Raw genomic sequence first — 22,055 nt, forward strand, 5'->3', positions numbered from 1 at the left:
TGAAACTTTTATTCTTATCGCCAATCTCGTTGAGAAGGGCTGAAAAATTCGCCAATTTAGCATTGATGATTACAATAAATAGAACGTTACAGCCAAGCATTGGCTAAGTTCAAAAAGGAAAATATTATTTTTTTAAAAAAAAAGTGGGCAGTAACCTCGGAAGTAAATTGAATGAAATAATTCTTGGCCTTGATCTGTGAACCTGATTAGTTTCCGATTCTCATTTAGCATTTTATTTCATCATATTTTTTTGCGCTAAAAAAGATGAACATCCTGAATACCTCTTGATTTAATGATTGGATTTTCAAGTACCAGGTCTATGTCTTAATAATTTGAGGACCTGACCTCAAATATACTAATTAATTAGTGCAGATGAATGATTTTGTCTTTTATGAGATCAGACACATAGTTTTTTTAAAAGCTTATACCACTTTGTTAATTTTACTTTTTGCATTTTTCATCATAAATTCGAGATATATTTCTATTACAGCGAATCAAAAAAGTTTTTAAAGTTAACTCCACGCAATTTTTTTAAATTACTTATTTGTCCTTTTTTTAATATTTTATTTTGTAAGGTTCTAACAAAAAGTCTGAAGCGTAAGGCATAAATCATTTTACATCATTTTAAAGAATGCAATTTTATATGATAAAATACAAAAGTGGAACGAAAGCAATCAAACAGTTCTCGATAAATCAAATTTTAATATACGAATTATTTTAAATTTTGATTATTCAAGAAGTATTCAACGAATTGAGCTCAAATTTTGAGCTTTACTTTTTGAAATTATGTATTTTAAAATAATGTAAAAATTGAATTTTTTAAAATTCAAAATATTTTTTTGTCCATTACTAAATAAAATATTAAAAAATTATAATTAATTATTAAAAATTGTTATTAGCATGGAATTGTCTATGGATAAATGACTTTTTTAATGGTATGAAAAAATTTGAACTCGCGTAAAAAGTTCTCAGTAAAATCACGATTTTACTGAAGGGAGGGGAAAAATTATAAGTTTTTTTTTATAATTAATAAGTATATTTAGGCAAAGGAGATATAGTTTACTGTGTATTTTTTTTTACCCTGCAATCAAGAGAGACTAACACAAAATCGATTGCTTAAATCAGTGGTCGGCAAAGTGCGGCTCCAGAGCCGCATGTGGCTCTTTGGCTCCTTAAGTGCGGCTCTGGCACAAATATCCACGGAAGGCGCAATAATATTTTAATTTTTAAAAAAACTTGGTAAGAAAACAGCAGAGCAACTTCAGCATTTGTCAAAAATCCTCTTAATGCTACGATAACCGAGTTGATATGGCGCTCTAAATTCGAACGTCTTTGTGTTGAATTGAAAATATTGGAGAAGAAAAAATTTGATCTTAGTTCACAACACAAGTGGTCTGCTTTAAATGAGAAGGAAGACATGATCATTTGCAACGCTTGGAATAGTATTCCTGACTCTTACGATCAGCTGAAAAAGCTAGCGTTTGCTGTTCTTTCCCTTTTCGGTTCTATATATATATGAAAACAATCTTTTTCAAGCATGAACATTATCAAGAGTAAGCTGGAGAAGTCGTCTTATTGATGAGAACTTGGAATCATGCCTAAAATTAAAAACAACATCATACAAACCTGACTTATTCAAACTTTCCAAGGAGATGCAAGCAGATTGTTCGCATTAATAAATATTTATCAAGTATGAAATTTAGTTTTATTTAGTGTACTACTTATTTAGTGTAATAAAAGTTTACTAAACGAGCAGATTTGGCTCCCAATTTTTTTTAAAAACTGTTGCAATGTTCATATTTGGCTCTTTGGCTAATAAGTTTGCCGACCACTGGCTTAAATCAAACTAAAATATCTTTTCGCCAGCTCGCTGTCGACTGCCGAACATTTTATTCGAACGTGTATGTAGCAGAGTTAACTGTACAATAACAGAGATTGACTTTAGAGTTACAGAATTGCCATAGATTGCAGTTAACAGGCGGTATTTAAGTGCCGAATGACAGCTGTATACAAGCATGAAACATTTAAAAGTATGAGTGTAAAAAAGCATAAAAGTGTCAAAAGTATGAGAACATTTTTATTATTTTAATTTTCTGATAGTTTTTCTATTTTAATGATGTGTGGCTGACATTAAAACCATTAAAATATTATGGCAACCTTATTTTATGTTTTATTGTTATTACTTTAAAAATGATATTTTCTTTTTTTAGTCTATGACAGTGGTGGGGAAACTTTTTTTAAGACCGGCCATTTGTAATAACTAGACAATAGCAGCGGGCCAAAGAATAATGCTTAATCGTTAAAAAATTTATGTGTTCTATAAACATACACTTATTATTTTATATTTACATACTTATTATTTTATATTTATATTTACATACACTTATTATTTTAATAGTAAAAAAGCAAAAGGTAAGAAAATTATAAGCACAAAATATAAAATGAATTTAGTGTAGCTCTTGATGTGAAGTATTATCACTTTATTTTCTGGTGTCATTACTGGTTGATGGTGCATGAGAAAAATGAAATGCAAGGATTGTTCGGGAATTGGATTTTTCCGGTTCTTTCGAGAAAACAGAACAATGAATCGAAAATGCGAGAGTGTCTGGAAGTTTCGAGCGAAGATGAGTCATCTGTTTAGGTCGGATGGATTTGTCCAGAATACTATTGTGTTTTTAATATCGCCGCAGGTAGTTTTTATGCGGGTCGTCACATTACGAAGTAAGAACGCGTTCAAACATTCTCACGACGGCACTCTTAAACGGGCCGGATTAAACCTTTCCGCGGGACGGACTTGGCCCGCGGGCCGTAGTTTCCCCATCACTGGTCTATGATTTCAGGTTATGATGCTATTTTAATGGTTTTGGTCATCAAGAAATCTCTATACTACATTTGTAAATATTTTAAAAATTGTTGATACTTTTCGTGAAAATAGTGGCGAGCAAAAAAGAAATCTTAGTCTGGTTAGTACCTTCAAAATTGAAATTTCACGTTTTGACTTAAATTTTAAGCTATTTAATATGTATTTTGTGGAAAGTTTGTATTTCAGAAAATTGAAATGCGAGATCAATAAAGTTTGATTTCAGAAATATGTTTTCTAGTACCAACTGTTAATAAAATTAATCAACATTCTGTTGACTCTCATTAAATATACTTCTATGCAAACTTTACATACATTTGATCAGTACCGTCTTTACACATGGGCACTACGAGTAGTGTCCGTGGGCTCTAGGTACTCAGGTACTCAGGCGGCCCTTGAGATTCTTACTTTTTATAAATAGTAATTAAAAAAGAACTAAGAATAAGTAACATAGTCTTATATATTTTTTAAAATGAATATATTCTATTGTATAAAGTGTGCATTTTGTTTTCTTTCTATAAATAGTGATTGATTATCCTGCAAGCACCAATAATTTGTATAATTTATCACCCATTTTACTGATTTTTCATTCGACATCTATTTTTCTGATTTTTTTGTTATCGAATTAAATTTTTATTCCTCATTTAAAATTTTTTCCACGAGCAATTTTTTTGTTAGAATATTTATTTGGCTTTTTAAAATAAATTTCAAAATAAAGGGATTTTTTTTTTGTCTTACGTAAGGTTCCCAAGGTAAGGTCATATTATGGTCATATCCTTTCTCCCCTTTGTCTGAAAAAATAAGCAAATTAAAAAACCTTTCCCCCCGTTAAGTGCTTACGAAATATTTGGATGTCCCTAGGAAAAATTTATTACCAGTGATTTGTCGGTTTTAACCTTTGGGACATTAAGCACCAACTCTCTGTCAATATATGAGTATCATTAGAAGTTAATATCATTTTCTAATGGTGTCAGGGTTGTAACCTATTATTTAATTGTCACTTACGGTTTTATGCAAACAATAAAATTTTATGAAGGAGAAGAAATTTACATATTTTTTTTACGTCCACCCCTTGCCTCATCAAGCCCCGTCTCATTCATCATTGTTTACTTCTTATAAGTCGATATTTTCCATAAAAAACAAGAAATAAAAATATAGAATAGTCTTAATTTTATGTAAAAAATTCTTGCTAGGTTAATCTTAATAAAATGAACAATTACCTGGATTTGAAAAATAATCAACTGTACTTACAAAAACTTAAACTAAGGAATTCATATCATGCGGCTCAAATAAAAGAAATAAATTAAAAATAAAGTAACTACTTAGTTATAACAGTTTAAATAAAAAACGAATTTATCTCTAGCAACATCCAATCTCTGTTACTCTATTTTCTTTACAAATTGGCAAAATGGGTTTGGGTTTGGATTTGATGGCCTCCACACACTTTTCAACTGTGCTCAAGAGTAACAGTAAACATATTTTTTTATATGAGTTTTTTGAAATTCTATTTTAGCGTCCATAGCATTAGCAATAGAAGGAAAATAGTTGCCAAGCTACTTTTCTCGGAATCAATAGTAAAACATACTGCCGTCGTTTTTTTTTTTTTTTTTTTTTTTTAATTTCACGGCAGTATTAAGGATAACGTTCTTAGATTTAATTATATGTTTTGTAAGTAAAATGGTTTTGAAAAGAAACAAAGTGATCTTTTGCTTAAATATTGATTTTTAAGCAAAGAAAAAAAAAAGAGGAATAATGATGAAGGAGAAGTGATCATGGGGGTTGGCGAGCAGAGCGAACTGGGGATGACGCGGAGTCTGCGAATATCTTAAACAACTAACACCTCGTAAAATGGTAACATTGGTAAGTTCTTTTAAAAAAATATTTTAATGAAACTTATTTATAAGTTTGGACTGAGATTAAGTGTATCCATTTCAAATTATAACTGTTCAAACTTTTAATTTTATTTCCAATTTGCTTTTATAAGCCACAGTTACAAATGCGGCATTTCTTTTTTTCCCGTCCTACTATTAACTATTTTTAGAAGTAAAAAATTTATAAATTATTTTCTTTTTTAAAGAAAGTAGAAAACTTTCTTCAAACAGCATGGCAATTTTTATTTAAAATAAATTGCTGCGTCACTGGAAATCTAGCTACTTGGAATAAGTATTAAAACTGAATTAAAAATTTTATATCTTTATATTTCAACAGAAACGAAAAACGCAATAGAAACCAAATATAATTAAAAAAAATAAGACAGCGAAGATGTTATGATGAGAAATAAATACGTCAGCCTTAATAAAATGTTAGAATATAATGAGAGAAACATTAAATAATATTCAAGGCCATGCCAACATCCGACTCGTGTCTAACGGTACTTTCCCTTTTTCTCATTGAAAATAACCAATGTTTGGCTATTTAGTTCTCCTTTAGTTAGTGAAATTTTTTTTAAAAAGTATATTCGTAACGGTAAATTGGCGAATTTTTCTACCCATTTGGCGAGAGAATAAAAGTTTCCGTTTTAACTTAGTGGGTGCTAGTATTTATTATGGAATATGATAGTCTCGACAGTTTATTGATCTGGCTTAATTTTGCTTTAACAGATACAAGCCATGGAATGTTAATTTTGAAGTGTTTTTCTCTATCAACTCTTACTTGGTATGATTTCTATTTTTCTTGAATTATGTGGCGAACTTTTCTTAAATATTTTATATATGCTATGAATTCATTGCAATTACTTGTTGAATATTTTTGTAATTTTAAAAGTGTTCACTTACACAGTAGAAACGTTCGGAATCGGAAAATTCTTAAAAAATTTTAGTGTTTATCATGCGATATTAAACAAATTAATATTTTTATAATTATTACTCAACATAAAGCTTTCAAATCAGATCTTTCAATTTTTAAGCATTTTTTGATTTGTATGAATTTTTCTTAAGATAAGCTTATTTAAAAAATGAGGATTCTTCCCTTACTCAGACAGATTTCTGAAATAATTCAAAGAATCGCGCCTATTGTAACGGAAGCATTAAACTGTGTACATATGTACCACACATATAAAGGTTTAATTTTGGATATGAGGCCATCTGAGGTTAAGCCCATAACAATAGCATGTTCAAAATTCGAGCCTCGTGAAATGTTATGTTTAACCCATTTTAAATGTTTCTTATGACTATTTTGAATTAAATTTATTAAAGAAAAGACTAGTTTGGTTATTTTGTGCTTGCAACATGTTACCTGCACGCTTTGCTCACCGACCCACACTATTACATCTCAATCATTTTAGTTTCTTGATAAGCAGATTATCCATTTAAAAGTATTATGTCTCATTCTATTTTAAATACCATTTGCTATATTTCAATAATAATATTCTTATTTGAATTAAATTTCATAGACATATTATTTACACATATTTTATAGAGGGTGCGTAGCGTATTTAAAATTTTCTTATTTTTGATTTTCGTTTTTTTAAAACCCGTTAAAGGGGCTTTTTTTTCCATTCGGTTTTTGTAAAAAGGGTTTAGTTTTCTCTTTTCCAAAATAAGATATTTCTTAGATATTGTTTGTTCTTAAAATGTTAAGCGAATTCATATTTTTCCAACTGATAATATATATTTTTCCAAAGGTACACAAGAAGCTTTCAAATCAGATCTATTGTAAACGAGTTATAAAAATTCGAATTATTAAAATGAAAATTCTTCGCTTAGTCCGATAAATTTTGGAAATAATTTATAAAAAAAAACGCTCTTTTAATGATTAAAGCATAAAACTTAATACACACGTACCACACATTTATTTCGGATGTGAGGCTATATCACATGTCCATAACAATGGCGCACGTTCTAAATGATGGCCTTCAAAAAGCCATGATGCGCTTTTTTTTAAATGTTCTTTGACAATTTTGAATAATATAGTAAAGAAAATAATATTTTGGATATTTTGTGCGTTTAGTTTTCTATTTTTATCAATGCATGTCACCTGTTTGTCACCTTAGCTCAAAGACCCACATTCTTACGTCTCAATGATATTCGTTTCTAAATAAGCAGATTGTTCCATTAAAAGAACTATTATATATTCTATTTCTAACAATATTTGCAAAATTTCAATATTAATATTCTTATTTGAATGAAAGTTTATGGATTGGTAAATTATTTACATTTATATTATACTGGATGCGACGCGTATTTAAAAAGTACTTAAAGTTTGTTATTCTTGATTTACGTATTTTAAGAGCCGTTTAGAGGGTTTTTTTTTTCATTGGAATTTTGTAAAAAAGTGCATAATTTTCTCTTTTCTCGAATAAGATATTCATTAGTTATGTTTATTCATGATATATGCAAATAGCGTGTTTTTCACAATGTTCCGTTCAACATTTTTACTATTTATTTAACCACAATCCATTTCGGTTTACTGTCGTCGTCTTTATGGTCTAATGACGTATACATCGAAGAATCCACAATTTTTTTAAACATACTTGGGGATCATTTACTTATAAATAATTTTAGTGTGAGTCCGGAGCAGTGAAAAATCACAGAGCTACAATTTTGAAAACTCAGTCTCCCCTTTATTTATTATTTGAAATAATAAAGATAATAATTTTTTTAATCATGAACGTTTGCGTCTGAGGAACCGTTCTTTATAATATAAAATATTTTAGGATTTTTATATAATCTTATTTTATATTATTTGTTATAAAATTTTTTAATGTTCTTGGGTTAATGTTTTTTTTTTACAATACGAAGAAAAAACTGAATAAATTTTGACATTCTTGTACTGTTCTATTTATAGATCCTTTCTATAATCCTAGAAGTTGACTTGAGGTTCGTCAACTAATTAAATATTTTTGTGTGGTTGCCGAGCACTTTAACTATAACAGAGGTTTATCACTTTGAAATGTTCCTCATTATTAATTTGATTTAATAAAGATCAGGGTTGGGTTTTTGACGTCAAAAAGTGGTTTTTGACATGACAAGGGTATAATACTGGTTTAAACCGTCAAAAACCCGTCAAAAATGTCAAAAACTGAAGTTTGCCAAGAAAATATATAAACTTCAAAACTACCAACAGTTGCCATGCATTATATTGAAGTTTAATTATACTATAGGTAATCAGCAGGTTTTAAAATATTTTTTAATTAAAATTAAGGTAAAATAACAGATTTATAATCTCAGAAATTTATATTCAAATGCATGTGCAGAAAAATTTTGCAAAAAAATTGTTTAAATATTTATATTTAAAAATTTTTTTTTCTTCTTTTTGATACTTAAGAAAATTAAAAGTTTATTACTATGCATTTTTGACATATAAGGAACATATAACTAATATTTATAAGGAGCTTACAAGTTATGTTGTATAAATACAAACTTGATACAAGATACAAGTGTATAAAAAAATTTTTTTTAATGTTATACCGAATATCTTAATTATCCAATATGTTAATTTGAATTTAAAAGTAGTTATATTTATGAATAATGATAAATATAATTCATATTGTTTATTATATTTATTTATAATTATTACACTTATCATTTTAAAACAATTTTTGTCTCTTAATTTTTTTTTCTCCACTTGTATTAAGAATACAAATAATGCATATCTTGAAAGCAAGAAGTAATTATTCAACAGCTGAATATTTAGATATTCAACAAAACTATATCGTATTCAGCAAAATGAAATTCACAAGTATTTGGATAAACTAAATTTTCAGCATAGTAAATGAATAGGCTGAATATACTGTAAATCGACACTAACTACTCTGTGTATTTAACAGAAAGCACTTAAATTTGTATTGTCTTATGTTAAAAAGATTATTAAGAAGATTTAAAAGAATATTAAAAAAAAAATTTCTTTAAAAGAAGATGTCTAATGTACAAAACTGCTAATGTTTATCTTTAAAAATGTCTAATTTTTAGTATAATCTATACTATACACTAAATTTGGTTATAAATAAATTTCTTAATAATATCACTGCAGATTTTCAATAACACATGAAAATGAATACATAATATTACAAAAGATGTGAGTTTTCAAAAGTGCAAGATTTTGGTTACTATTCAAAATATAAGTGTTTCTTCAAAATTTTAAATTTATTTTTTCTAGAACATATTTAGAAACACTATCCTTTAAAAAATATATAAATTTTATGTATTAATTAAATTTCACATATGAATATAGGTTTTTGACATTTTCGACATTTTTGACAGTGAGGTTTTTGACGTGACGGTTTAAACCATGGTTTAAACTGTCAAAAACTGTCACATGTCAAAAACCTGCCAACCCTGATAAAGATAATTGAATACTTTGTTGTAATTGCATGAGACTGTACCTTAGATCCGTCCACTAATTGGATAAATATTTTAGACATGTTGTTCTGTTGGGTGTTCTGGACTTGCTGTTTAAATTTTCATACTCTTCACTTATTTTATGAAAATAAATACAATTATTAGAGCCAAGTTTTTTTTTTAAAAAGGTATTAGTTGAGGGCCCTTACTCTCATGTAATACTAAGCAAATGTAGTAGGAAATCTTGAGTGAATCAAATTTGTCAAAAAAAAAATTTCATAAAATAATATTATATAAATTAATATTATGTAAATTCTTTTAATTCTATTTATTTCATTAAAACTTAATATTTAAATCAATGTTTTTAGAAATAGTAGAATTTAATGTAGTTCGTTTTTTTTTATATTGCCCATTATCGAAATGGGTGTTGTTTTGGGATTGATGGAATGCGCACTTTATTTGATGTCATCACACTTTTCACTGTTCAATAGTAATAATAAACAGTGTGCATTCGTCGCCATTGCATGCGTTGTTATGGCGACCGCTGCTGTTTGATATTTTTTTTAAATATTGCCTTAAGTTAAAACTTTAAATTGAACTGAACAACTTCGATCAATTTCAAAACCATAATCTTAAAAATGGAATTACACAAGTCAAAAAAAAAAAAAAAAATCAGGCTAACATAAGCAGTAATAAAAAATCGACACAGCAAGGTCAAATAAAAAAAAAGCAGATGATAATTTTGGAATTTCTTGGAGTTGATTGTTTTCACCTTATGAGTTTTTTCTTTTTATTTCCCCAGCGAATATTTATAATGTTTTTATGTAATGTTAATCTAAATTATTTTAATATTCATTTTGTGATTTGCTTATTTATAATTACTACCTTGGCGATGATGTATATTGACTGGAATTGAAAACCGAAGAACAACGATAAGAGGAAAAATTAATTGATGCAGTTTTTGCAAACAATGACAATTTTTGTTTATGTGACTCTATTAAGATAGAAAAAGAAACATTTGACCAATGGGTAACCAGTGATTGCAATTATACAATCGCAATTTTATTCCTATCTTAATTATATATAGTTCTTTTTTTGGTTTTATTATCTAATAGTCAGCATTTTTAGAAAATGGTATAGAATTTCTTTATTAATTTTATTCTTAGTGTTACAATACTTGAAGATTATAAAAAAAGGGTTAAAATCACGCTTTCTTAACATAATCACTTTAAAACATTGATTTAAAAGCCGGAAATATTCGCTGATTTTAATTAATTATTGTGCGGAACTTGTTCACCACTTATTATGATTAATAAATAATTTTCAATTTTATGACTATTAAAATTTTAAGATTCAAAAATTAAATAATTTGAATCTAAAAAAACTTAATTTTGCTCTCTTAAGAAAGTAATTTTGAAATGTACATTTCTTAGCCAAAAATAGATTTAAAACAAATCAATTTATGTGAGTTGTGGCAAGAGTTAATAAAAATGAAACTATTTTTTCTCGTAAATAAATGCAGAATTTGATTGAAAAATTACACTTAATATAGTGTACGGCTTATGAAAAACGAAACTAAATGTAATAACCTTGGCCAAAGATACGTACAAAGAATATATACTTTGTTCGCCAAGGTAATAACGATATCAAAAAAAAAAAGTTCGCCAAAACGCCTGCATAATTTCCGTGACAATCACATTTTAGCATTAGAAATTCACTTTTTTTAAATTTTATTTTATAACCGTCGTTGAACAGCCGACCCAATTTCATGGGTTTATGACTACTAATGTTCAACTCCGTAGCCTTGTAATTCTGAACAAATCCAGAAGACAAGGAAACTCCTGGATCAGTACCTCCAGAGGTATTGATTTGTTATGGGAACATGGAGGACTTTGAGACTCGACAGATTTAACGTGCATCAGTCACCATTTACTACAAGGGGAGTCTTCGGCCGGTGAGGATCGAACCCACGACCTCTTGGACATGGGCCCAGCGCCCTACCAGGCAATCCCGGCCCTCTAGCAATTCACTTTGGAGGTTCTCTGAATTATGCCAAATTTATTATATATTATATTGCCAAATTTATTATATATTATTATTACAAAATATATTATTATGACGCCAACTTCTTATAGGGCGTGGTCCATGTAGATGGAACAATGCAAAATCACTTCTAGAAGTCATCAAAAATTAAATGGATTGATCTGTGAATAATCACAGAGCAATCCTTTTTTCGGAAAAAAGAAAAAGAACTTAATTTTTTTCGATAAATATTTTTCACACACTGATTTAAAGTATTCGAAAATAGAGCTTTGTTGTGTTGTAGGAGACGATTTCGAATAGTTTTACAAAATCTAGAATTTTAATTATTTTGAAAGGTATACCACAGACAACTGGAAATAACGAGTTTTGGTTGTTTCCACCCCGCGCAACAAGTGTGTTGTGGAAAGATTACTAACTTCTGGTAAAATGTGCCTTTGTTCAACCGTATACGAGTTTTTAAAGTTTTTTGTTCAGCAGACGAAACATTTTATTAAACTTCATAACATTCCTTTTATCTTAAGAGAAAGTCAACAATGCATATATTTTCTTCTTTTTATACCTAAATCCAAAAAATTTAAATTAATACTGTCGTCATGATTACGAAGCATGATTTAATTCCTCGGGGTTAATATTATTTGACATAATGGTATAGTTTTTAAAATTAAGGATAATTAAATCATCAGTACATCTAAAAACTAATTTAAGTATAGTTTTTTTCATAAAAGCGTGAATATATGAAGTAACGAAAGTTTTGATTCTTGTGGTATTCCATCTATTTGAATAAAAAAGTGTTATCCATCATAATGATAATTATTAAAAATACATATATGACTTAGAATTTCCCAATATTCAGTATCACTATTAAGGATATTTTTATAATCATCTTAATTACTCAAAAGAATATCCTTTAGATTAGAATTGGGTATATTATTATAAAGATCCTGGAAATCAACTGTCGCAATTGAATTAATTTTGTTTAATGAGCTCTACCCGGTGCGTAGCGTTTTTAAAAAACTGCTTAAAGGTGCTTATTTCCGATTTTCGTCTTTTAAAAAGTGCTTAAAGGAGCTTTTTTCACTAGGTGTTTTTTAAAAATGCTTAATTTTTCCTTTTCGAAAAGGAGATTTTTTTTCTTTACCATGTCAATTTTCGCCATGTAATATGCAAAAGCGTGCCTCTTTATGTTCTATTCAGCTTTTTCACAATTCATTCGACCACTATTTATTTCGGTGTACCGTCGGTTCATAGCGTATAAAAGCGCCAATCATTATACATGTTTGATGAAATACTTGCGAGTCCGCATGTGAATTCGGTGAGATTCTACCACTCTTATGTGCAACTCTGCTGCATTTTGCAAAATATTCTCTATTTTAGGGTTCATTTTACACCCTCTGAAATCGAACTGAAAACTCTCTCAATTGTGTTGACTAATATAACCAAGAAAAGAGTTCTTTATCCGAAACTATTTGTTTTATCATGATCATGTAGAGCAATGGTTCCAAAACTTTTTTGACCCATGGACCCCTTTTAATAGTCAATACTTGCCCACGAACCCCCAAGTGAAAAACTGCATATATGTACGGTGTAAAAATTACAAATTTAAAGAAAAAAAACATTTTGTTGAAGAACTATTTATTCAAATTATATCCTTTGTTTAAAATAAAATAAAAAATTGATGAATTGGATGAACGTGATGAGATTTTCATAGTGCATTTATGTCCGGCTCAATGTTCGTGAGCACTAATTTCTAATCATTTATTTATTTTTTGTGATGAGGTTCATTACGGCACTGAAATTGAGAGAACGATATCCTCTTCCCAAGTTTTGCTTATACAGAAAAAGTTTTGCAACAAACGCAGTTTTACGATTTTAGTTTTGATTAAATCTCATCTTGTAGTTTCAAATTAGTTTCGTTAAGTTAGGCAAATGTACTGAAAATACATTCGCCGCTGCAAATTGTTTTAAGTTAGCCAGAAAACCTCGATAACTTCCTACCATTGCCGGAGCATCGTCAGTAGCTGCAGAAATGATATTAGTCGAGGGTATGGCTTTTAATTCAGTCAATAGCATTTCACCTTTCGTATCACTTTCCAAACATTTAGTAAATAACAATTCTTGGTAAAATTTTTATTCTTTTACAAATCTTACATAAATTAAAAGTAAAAGCTTCGTTTCCTGGATAAGTAGACTCGTCAAACTGTATAGAAAATTCAGATATTTTTGAGTACTCACATAAAGAATTTTCTACGCACTGAGATATTTTGTCAATCCTTCTTTGTACATTATTATTACTCCGTGGAATTCTTTTTACAATGATAAAAGCTGGTTTGTGCTACCGGATGAGTATTATCTCACCTACAGCTAGTAAAATAAGTTCTTCTATAGTGTGAAGCTTTCCGGACTTAGTAATATATAGAAAAATGCCAAACTATGAGAAACATGCAATCCATCGTCACCTCGCTTAGATGTTGTCCCTATAAGTTGTTGCAGTGACGGTGTTTTCAGATATTTTTTTTTTGTCTGTTTGAAAAATAGTTAAATCTTTATCTTTTTTGTCACTATGGATTTGTATCAATTGTTCGTTAAGCTTGGAATGTTTCATTGAATCACTTGTTATAGTTTTATAGAAGGCACATAGGTAAGGTACTATTTCCTGGTGAAGAAATAAAGACATACTTGAAATATTCAACACTGTATTTTCGGCCATTTTTCTTCGACTCATTCATACTGTTATCTCTTAAAAAGGGAACAAAAGATATAAGAAAGTTTTTAAATCAACTGTTTAATTTGTAACAAACCACTGTTAATAATTATAAGCACCCACCTTTATTTGTAGTTTACTTAGGACGTAAAAATCGCAACTATTTTATTCATCTTAATTTCCATCACAATTTAAAACCAATCACAATTTTATTATTTTATATTAAACCTGAGGCGGACCCCCTGACGTTGTTCGGGGACCACTAAATCAGTTTTTATTTTACGCGGACCCCCTGAATGGTACCACGGACCCCTGGGGGTCCATATGGACCACTTTGGGAAACACTGATGTAGAGTGTTTGAAAATTAGTTTGTATTTTGTTAATGTATATAGTGCTTAAAGATATTTTTTCAGTGCTTAAAAAGTACTTAAAAGGTGCTTATTTTTTATTGAAAAATTTGGCTACGCACCCTACTCCAAATAGGTTAATTATTGGTGATAATCCATGAAAAATCTTCTTTAGTAATGTAAAATATTTTATTTATGTAAAAGTGAAAAAGCAATATTAATTACCATTGTATTATATTGTGTTGTGCAAAATATTTTATAGAGTGTTAGACATTTAAAAACCACAAAGCTTTCAGAGTTTTTTCAAAATTTTGCCATTAAATTTAAATCCTCGCCACGAAAGAACGTTGCATATGTCCGCGCTCTCATTGGCGAGATTGTAATGCGCCAAGCGTAGCTTTCTAGCGTTCTTTTCTCATTCAATAAAAAATTACCAAACGTTACAGTCCATTTGACTCTATTAGCTCCGACATCTTTGGTCCTAGCGACCTGGAGCAGAACCAGCTCAATATGAGCACAATTAACTCAATAACAAGTCTTAATCGCCAACGTGGGGCAATTAAAACAAAAATAAACAAAATCCAAAAATTTTTGGCAGAACATTCAACGCAGCAGGATGCAAGCGCCGCTGCCATCATTCTCAAAAAGAAATTGAAAGTAGCATTGGAACTGCAAGCATCGATATGTGAAGTGATAAAAGGATATACGCTACTTCCGGAAGAAATTGATCTAAAAGACAATCTAGATGTTGCTCAAGATATAGAAGATGAAATAGAAGAGATAGAGGTAAAAATCAACATTTTACTCTCTAAATTTGATATTAATAAACCTAATGAAACGGAATCAAATGCTTTATGTACCAACATATATAAAATTCCTGATTTACCATTACCTTTCTTTTCCGGAAAATATGAAGAATTTCAAAATTTTAAAATTCAATTTAATTCTATTATTGGAAATAATAAAGAGTTGAGCGACACGCAACGATTGTGCTATCTTAAAAGCTGCCTCAAAGGCGAAGCAAAACGCCTTGAGTCAGCCCAAGATACATTTGAATCTTTATGGTCTTCTCTTGAAGATAGATACGAGAACAAACGAGCAGTTATCGATTGCCATGTTAATAAATTATTAAGTTTTTCAAGAGTCCCTGACTCTCCTAATCAGCTCATGCAATTAATCGATAACACTAAATGTAATTTACGAGCGTTAAACTTGCTTGAATTTAAATCAAATGAACTATCAGATACATTGATTATGCACATTTTATTCCAAAAACTCGATCCAGAAGTTAGAAAAAGTTTTGAAATGAAATTGTCGAAAAACGAAATACCCAAACTAGACAATTTTCTAAGTTTTTCGGAAGAACGTTCTAGAATTATGCAAGGTCTTAATATTAAAGAGGAAAGAAAGAAGCCCCATTTTAGTTCAAGGCCAAATACAGAGAAAATGTATTTAATTAAATCGAAATTGAATAACCCATGCTTATTAGGTTGTAGGGAAAGCCATAAACTTTATAAATGCGATAAATTCAAACGAATGAGTGTAAATCAGCGAATTGAAATAGTAAAAACTCATAATTTGTGTTTTTCATGCTTAAATAAGCACTTTCCTAATCCTTGCATGTCTAAATACACTTGCTTTTGTAAAAGCAAAGATCATCATTCTTTACTTCATGAAAATATGAGAAATGAGTCATTTACATTTGATACAGCAGTAGAAGAGAAAAGGGAGACAGACATCTTGTCACCCCTCTCCCCTCCTTTCACTCCTTCGAACACTTTGTTTACGAATAAAAACGAAAATGCTAATTGCGTGATTTTAAACACGGCGGTTGTTTATAAAGATGGGCAGGGAATATTTAGACCATTAATAGCCACATTAGATAGCTGTTCAAGTTCAAATTTAATAAGCAGTAGAGCTGCTAATTTATTGGGTTTAAAGAAACAAAAAACAAATGTTCCGATTTCTGGTGTTAATGACTCGTGCATTACAGCTAAATCATTTGTTCGTACCGAGTTAACAAATGAAGAAAATAATAAATCTTATTATTTAGACTTGTTAATAGTTCCAAAAATTGCGGTTCTTCCACCCACATTTGTAAATATATCGAATTTAAGTTTATCTGAAAAAATGAAACTTGCCGATAATAATTGGAATAAACCAAAACGAATTGATGCTCTTTTAGGAGCAGAATTATTCTTCGAACTATTGGGTACGAATAAAATTAAAATTAAGGATTCCCAATTAATATTAATTGAAACGTTTTTTGGTCATGTTGTATCGGGAGTTGCGAACAACTTAAATTCTAATTTAGAGAAAATAAACGATTCGTGTTTTTTGCTTGTTGAAACCGAAAATCTTGATAAGGCGTTAACTTCCTTTTGGGAAAATGAAGATGTAAACGAAATAAAAACTCCCGTCAGTTCAGAATTAAATTATTGCAACGAACTTTTTGAAAACTCGTTTTAGCGAAAAACTAATGGGAAATATGTAGTTCAGATGCCATTTAGGAAGGATATTAGTAAAAACAACATACCGTTGGGAGATTCAAAACAAATTGCTGAAAAAAGACTTAATCAATTATGGAAACGTTTGTCAAGTAATCCTGCAATGAAAGAATTGTATGTTTCGTTTTTAAAGGAATATGAACTTTTGAACCATATGGAAAGGATAGCAGACAATTCAGATTTTGATGACAGTTATGGATATTTCCTTCCTCATCATGGTGTCTTAAAACCAGATAGCAAAACTACAAATGGCTGTTCCTTGAATGATTTGTTATGCAAGGGAGGAGTGATATAAGATGAACTGTTCTCTATTATGCTACGATTTAGAAAACACATCTATGCCTTCACCGCAGATATTGAGAAAATGTTTAGACAAATCGAAATACTGCCTTCACAAACCAAATTTCTAAAAATACTCTGGAAAAATCACGAAAATGAGCCTACTGAATCCTACAGACTTAAAACCGTTACGTATGGCACAGCATGTGCTCCTTACTTGGCACAGAAGACTCTTCAACAATTAGCAAAGGATGAAGAGAAGGATTTTCCTTTGGCATCGAAAGTTGTTATGGAAGAATTTTACATGGATGATTGCCTTACCGGTACTTCTAATTTAAATGAATGTATTAAGCTTCAGCAAGATTTAACAGAACTACTTAGAAGGGGAGGAATGAAATTACACAAATGGTGTACTAGCTTTGATTCACAAGACACAGAATTGGGAGACTTTTCGTTTGATCGTGACAGTAATGCAACAGTGAAGACTTTAGGGATGCGATGGAATAATAAAAGGGATACATTTCTCTACAAAGTTGCAGTTACGGAAAAATCAGATGTTACTAAGAAAGATGTTTTATCTCAAATTGCTCGTTTGTATGATCCTCTTGGTCTACTTGGTCCAGTCATCAGCAAAGCGAAGATTTTTATGCAACGGCTTTGGTTGCACAAGCTAGACTGGAACGAAAGGTTACCATCCCCTATTGCCCAAGAGTGGACTTTGTTCATTAAAACATTTCATAGTATAGAAACTATTCAAGTACCTCGTTGTGTTTTGAAGGAGACATTTTCCACACTTATTCTGCATGGTTTTGCAGATGCCTCAGAAAAAGCATTTGGAGCGGTAATTTACTTACAGACAGTTGCAGATCCTGATGAATCTTTCAGCCAGCTTCTTTGCAGCAAGTCGCGTGTAGCACCAATCAAGACTATGACTATTCCTAGATTGGAACTGTCTGCGTGTCTTCTCCTTTCAAAACTTGTGAAAAAGGTTGTAGAGGCTATGAAACTTAAATTTGATCATATCAAACTCTGGTCAGATTCAACAATTGCATTAGCGTGGATTAATACTTCGCCTCACCTTTTAAAAATATTTGTGAGTAATAGAGTCTCACAAATCCAACAACTTACGTCTAATTGTGATTGGGGACACGTACCTTCAGAAATGAACCCAGCAGATATCATTTCCAGAGGCTCAGACGCTACAACCCTTGGATCCAATAAACTGTGGTGGACAGGTCCGATTTTCTAAATAAAGAAAACTTTCAAGCTGAAACTCATTTCAGTGATGAACTCTTTTCTACCGAGCTGAAACCTATAGCGACTTCACTAATGACTATAAAAAATGACTCTTTTATTGATAAATGCCTAAGTGTTACAAATAATTTTCTGAAACTAATAAGAATTTTAGCCTTTATTTTTAGGTTTCTTTCAAATTGTAGAAATGTTAATAAATTTAGGGGTCCTCTCAAAGTAGAAGAATTAGATAGAGCCAGAAATGTTATTATAAAACAGGTGCAAGGTGAGTACTTTGTTGCAGACATCTCAGCCTTAAAAAAAGGTAAGCCTGTTCCTGTAAATAGTAAATTGAAATTTTTGAATCCATTTTTAGATCAGGATGGTTTGCTCAGAGTTGGTGGTCGGTTGACCAATTCTAATTTGAATTATAATTCTGTTCATCAAATAATATTACCACCTGGTCATAAACTTTCTAAGATTATTTTTTCTTACTTTCATTTGAGAGATTTGCATGTTGGTCCTCAAGGACTATTAAATACGGTAAGACAAATTTTTTGGCCAATTAGTGGCAGAAAATTAGCTCGTCAAGTTGTACATGATTGTGTGCAGTGCTTTAAAATAAGGCCAACAGTCTCTTCTCAAATAATGGGTGATCTCCCTCCTGAGAGGGTAGTTCCTAGCCCACCCTTTTCAAACGCAGGACTTGACCTGTGTGGTCCATTTTGGATTAAATATCGTAACCAGAGAAAGGGGTTATATAACAAAGTATATGTAGCAATTTTCATATGCATGGTCACTAAAGCTGTACATTTTGAATTATTGTCTGATTTAACAACTAGTGCTTTAATAGCTACACTTAAACGGTTTTTTGCCCGCCGAGGTAAAAGTTGTACTATATCTTGTGACAATGCGTCCAATTTTGTTGGCGCTTCGGCTGAGATAAGCAAATTCTTAAATTCTTTAAATGCTAAAAAAGATAATTTATCTGGTTTCCTTTCATCGGAGCAAGTACTGTGGAAATTTCTACCCCCTCGTTCACCAAATTTTGGTGGATTGTGGGAGAGAGGAGTCGGACAATTCAAGTATCACCTTAAAAGAACCATTGGTTCTACGAAATTAACAATAGAAGAATTTCTTACTATAACTATTCAAATAGAAGGTATACTTAATTCTCGTCTTCTCTCTCCTATGTCATCTGATCCAGAAAATTATGAAATTTTAACTCCTGAACATTTTTTAATTGGAAGAGCAATTAATGCACTTCCTGAGCAAAATTTGATTGATTTTAAAGAAAATTTGCTTAACCGATGGCAGAAAACTCAAAAAATTGTTCAAACAATATGGAAAAATTGGTGTAACTCTTATCTCAGTCATTTACAACAAAGATCAAAATGGTTGTTTCAAAAACAAAATGTAAAACCAGGTATGATGGTTCTGGTAAAAGAAAGCAATTTACCTGTATGTAAATGGGTTATAGGACGAATTTCTGAAATTATCACCGGAAAGGATGATAATGTACGTGTGGTTTTCGTACGCACACCTCATGGAATTTTCAAAAGAAGCATTTCAAATATTGCTGTATTACCAATTGTTAACAATACTTAAATTTATATGTTGAATTCAAAATGAAAAAAAAAAATAATTGTATTAATATTGCTTAAATTTGTATTTTGATTGTTGTTATTTTTATGATTATTGAAACATTCAAATGTCAAAATATTTCAATGGGGGCCGGGATGTCCGCGCTCTCATTGGCGAGATTGTAATGCGCCAAGCGTAGCTTTCTAGCGTTCTTTTCTCATTCAATAAAAAATTACCAAACGTTACAGTCCATTTGACCGTAACCTCCGAGAAAGGAAGAAGGCCATGACAGCTGCGAGTGACTCATACCTAGCCGTCCGACGGGAAGCATAGCTAGAAGACGGTGATAGCGGAGGAATGTAAAAGGGAAAAATAAGGATCGCTTCGTTAAGCCATAATTCTGACAATTATATTAAATTAAACATCACTTATTTAAAAAAAAACTAAATTCAGTTTTTAAAAACATTCGGAAATCGAATTTTTTTTAGAAATTCTTTTCAAAGATTATGAATTGACCTGTATAATATCATACATTGGGAAAAAAGAAAGAAACACTGCGGATTTTTAACAGATAATTAAATATGCAATAAAATATTTTTCAATAAGATTGAAAGAATTTATTACTTGAATTAAATTAAAAACATGATTATTTTAAAATGCTTTATCATTGGAAACTAAATTTTAAAAATAATTACAAATTGCTGTAATATAAAGTTAAATATCTATTTGAAAAAAAGAATGTATCATATACATATGTTAATTATTGTATTAATTAAAATAAAAAGTCAAGGAATACTATCAACCTAAAAGGAAATAATCCAATAGATTTTTATAAAATTTGAATTTATATTATTTCAAACTATCTAAAATGTATGAGATTTTAGGGATTTCTATTATGTGAATAAAATAAGAAGAAAAAAAAAACTGTAGATTTAAATTGACTGCAATACTTAATAATTCATAAATGTTTTTTAATGTTTATTCTATTTTTGAGTTTAGAATTTGTTTTAGCAAGAGATATTGAATTAATTTTAGACTGTAAGATATTATTTAATTTGAAAAATAAAGCACTATATAATACTTCATATAGAAATAACTTGTTTACATACTCAAGCAAGCAAAAAACTTAATAAAACATATATCTTGCATTGGAAAATGTCTAAATTTTAAAAAACTTTCTAAAACATAGAAGAAACCAATATAATTTTTAGAAAGCCAGAAAATCAAGAGAAATTTGCAAAATCCAGTACAGTTCACATCTATGACGCTACTATTACTGTACAGGAAGAAAGCTACTAAAGATTAATATTCAGAGTTAAAATTCAAATAAATTAGATTCACATAGAAAGAAATTTGATTTCTAAGTTAGTGTTATTTATATTAATTTTGTGTTCAATTTTATTTCAAAATTTTTATTTGCTCTAATGCGTTATCACAATCATATTAAAATTTTGCGTTAAATATGGTTTAATAAATCATTAATATCAGGTAACTTTATTACTCGGTGACAGTTTATGAAGGGAAATTTATTAAAACAAAATAAACAGAAATGTTTCATGGTGTAACAAATTTATTAATGTATTCATTTCAATACTAAATATTACATACATTATATGATTATATTTAATCCTTTACTTTTAAGTTTAGAAAACTATAATTTTATTTTACCGGCAAGACAGGTTAATTTCATGAAACACGGCAATGGTGTAGCCATGTTTCCTAACTCAACATTACTGAAATAGTATTTGGAAATAATGTGAGGCTTTATTAATTTACAATACAATATAAAAATTGAGGTACTTTTTCCACATCATAACCTCACAGACAAGAAACTTTAATGTATTTTACAAACATATATTTTGATAAATTATTTATTGTTTCTCTCATTTGCTCCAAATTAATAAATCATTTAATTTCATTCATTAAAATACACTTAATAAATCATTAGTATCAGAAAACTTTTTTACTTGGTGACAGTTCATTAACGGAAATTTATTAAAATAAAATAAACAGAAATGTTTCATGGTATAACAAATTTATTAATGTATTCATTTCAATACTAAATATTACATACATTATATGATTATATTTAATCCTTTACTTTTAAGTTCAGAAAACTAAAATTTTATTTCACCAGCAACACAGGTTAATTTCATGAAACATGGCAATGGTGTAGCCATGTTTCCTAACTCAACATAATTGAAATTGTATTTGGAAATAGG

At 29.7% G+C, this 22,055-nt stretch overlaps 3 protein-coding genes across 3 annotated transcripts in view; all 3 read left to right on the top strand.

Moving 5' to 3' along the window:
• The first annotated feature begins 5,387 nt into the window (after positions 1-5,387).
• LOC107449419 (uncharacterized) overlaps positions 5,388-22,055 on the top strand; it is a 34,223-nt gene continuing 17,555 nt past the window's right edge. Inside the window, exon 1 of the mRNA XM_087156989.1 lies at positions 5,388-5,515. The gene's annotated coding sequence lies outside the window, so the exon portion shown is untranslated. The remainder of the gene's footprint in view (positions 5,516-22,055) is intronic.
• On the top strand, positions 17,051-18,265 carry LOC147814843 (uncharacterized). Its single transcript, XM_087156504.1, has one exon. It carries the CDS (start codon positions 17,051-17,053, stop codon positions 18,263-18,265), a length of 1,215 nt encoding a protein of 404 aa, XP_087012630.1.
• LOC147814844 (uncharacterized) lies at positions 18,898-19,857 on the top strand. Its single transcript, XM_087156505.1, has one exon. It carries the CDS (start codon positions 18,898-18,900, stop codon positions 19,855-19,857), a length of 960 nt encoding a protein of 319 aa, XP_087012631.1.

Source organism: Parasteatoda tepidariorum, chromosome 2 (assembly GCF_982258835.1).
Source record: "Parasteatoda tepidariorum strain Cologne lab strain chromosome 2, Ptep-v5.0, whole genome shotgun sequence".
NCBI classification, from domain to species: Eukaryota; Metazoa; Arthropoda; class Arachnida; order Araneae; family Theridiidae; genus Parasteatoda; species Parasteatoda tepidariorum.

Excerpts from the sequence above, each read along its gene's own strand:
- LOC147814843 (XM_087156504.1), top strand. The coding sequence starts at position 17,051 with ATGCTACGATTTAGAAAACACATCTATGCCTTCACCGCAGATATTGAG.
- LOC147814844 (XM_087156505.1), top strand. The coding sequence starts at position 18,898 with ATGGGTGATCTCCCTCCTGAGAGGGTAGTTCCTAGCCCACCCTTTTCA.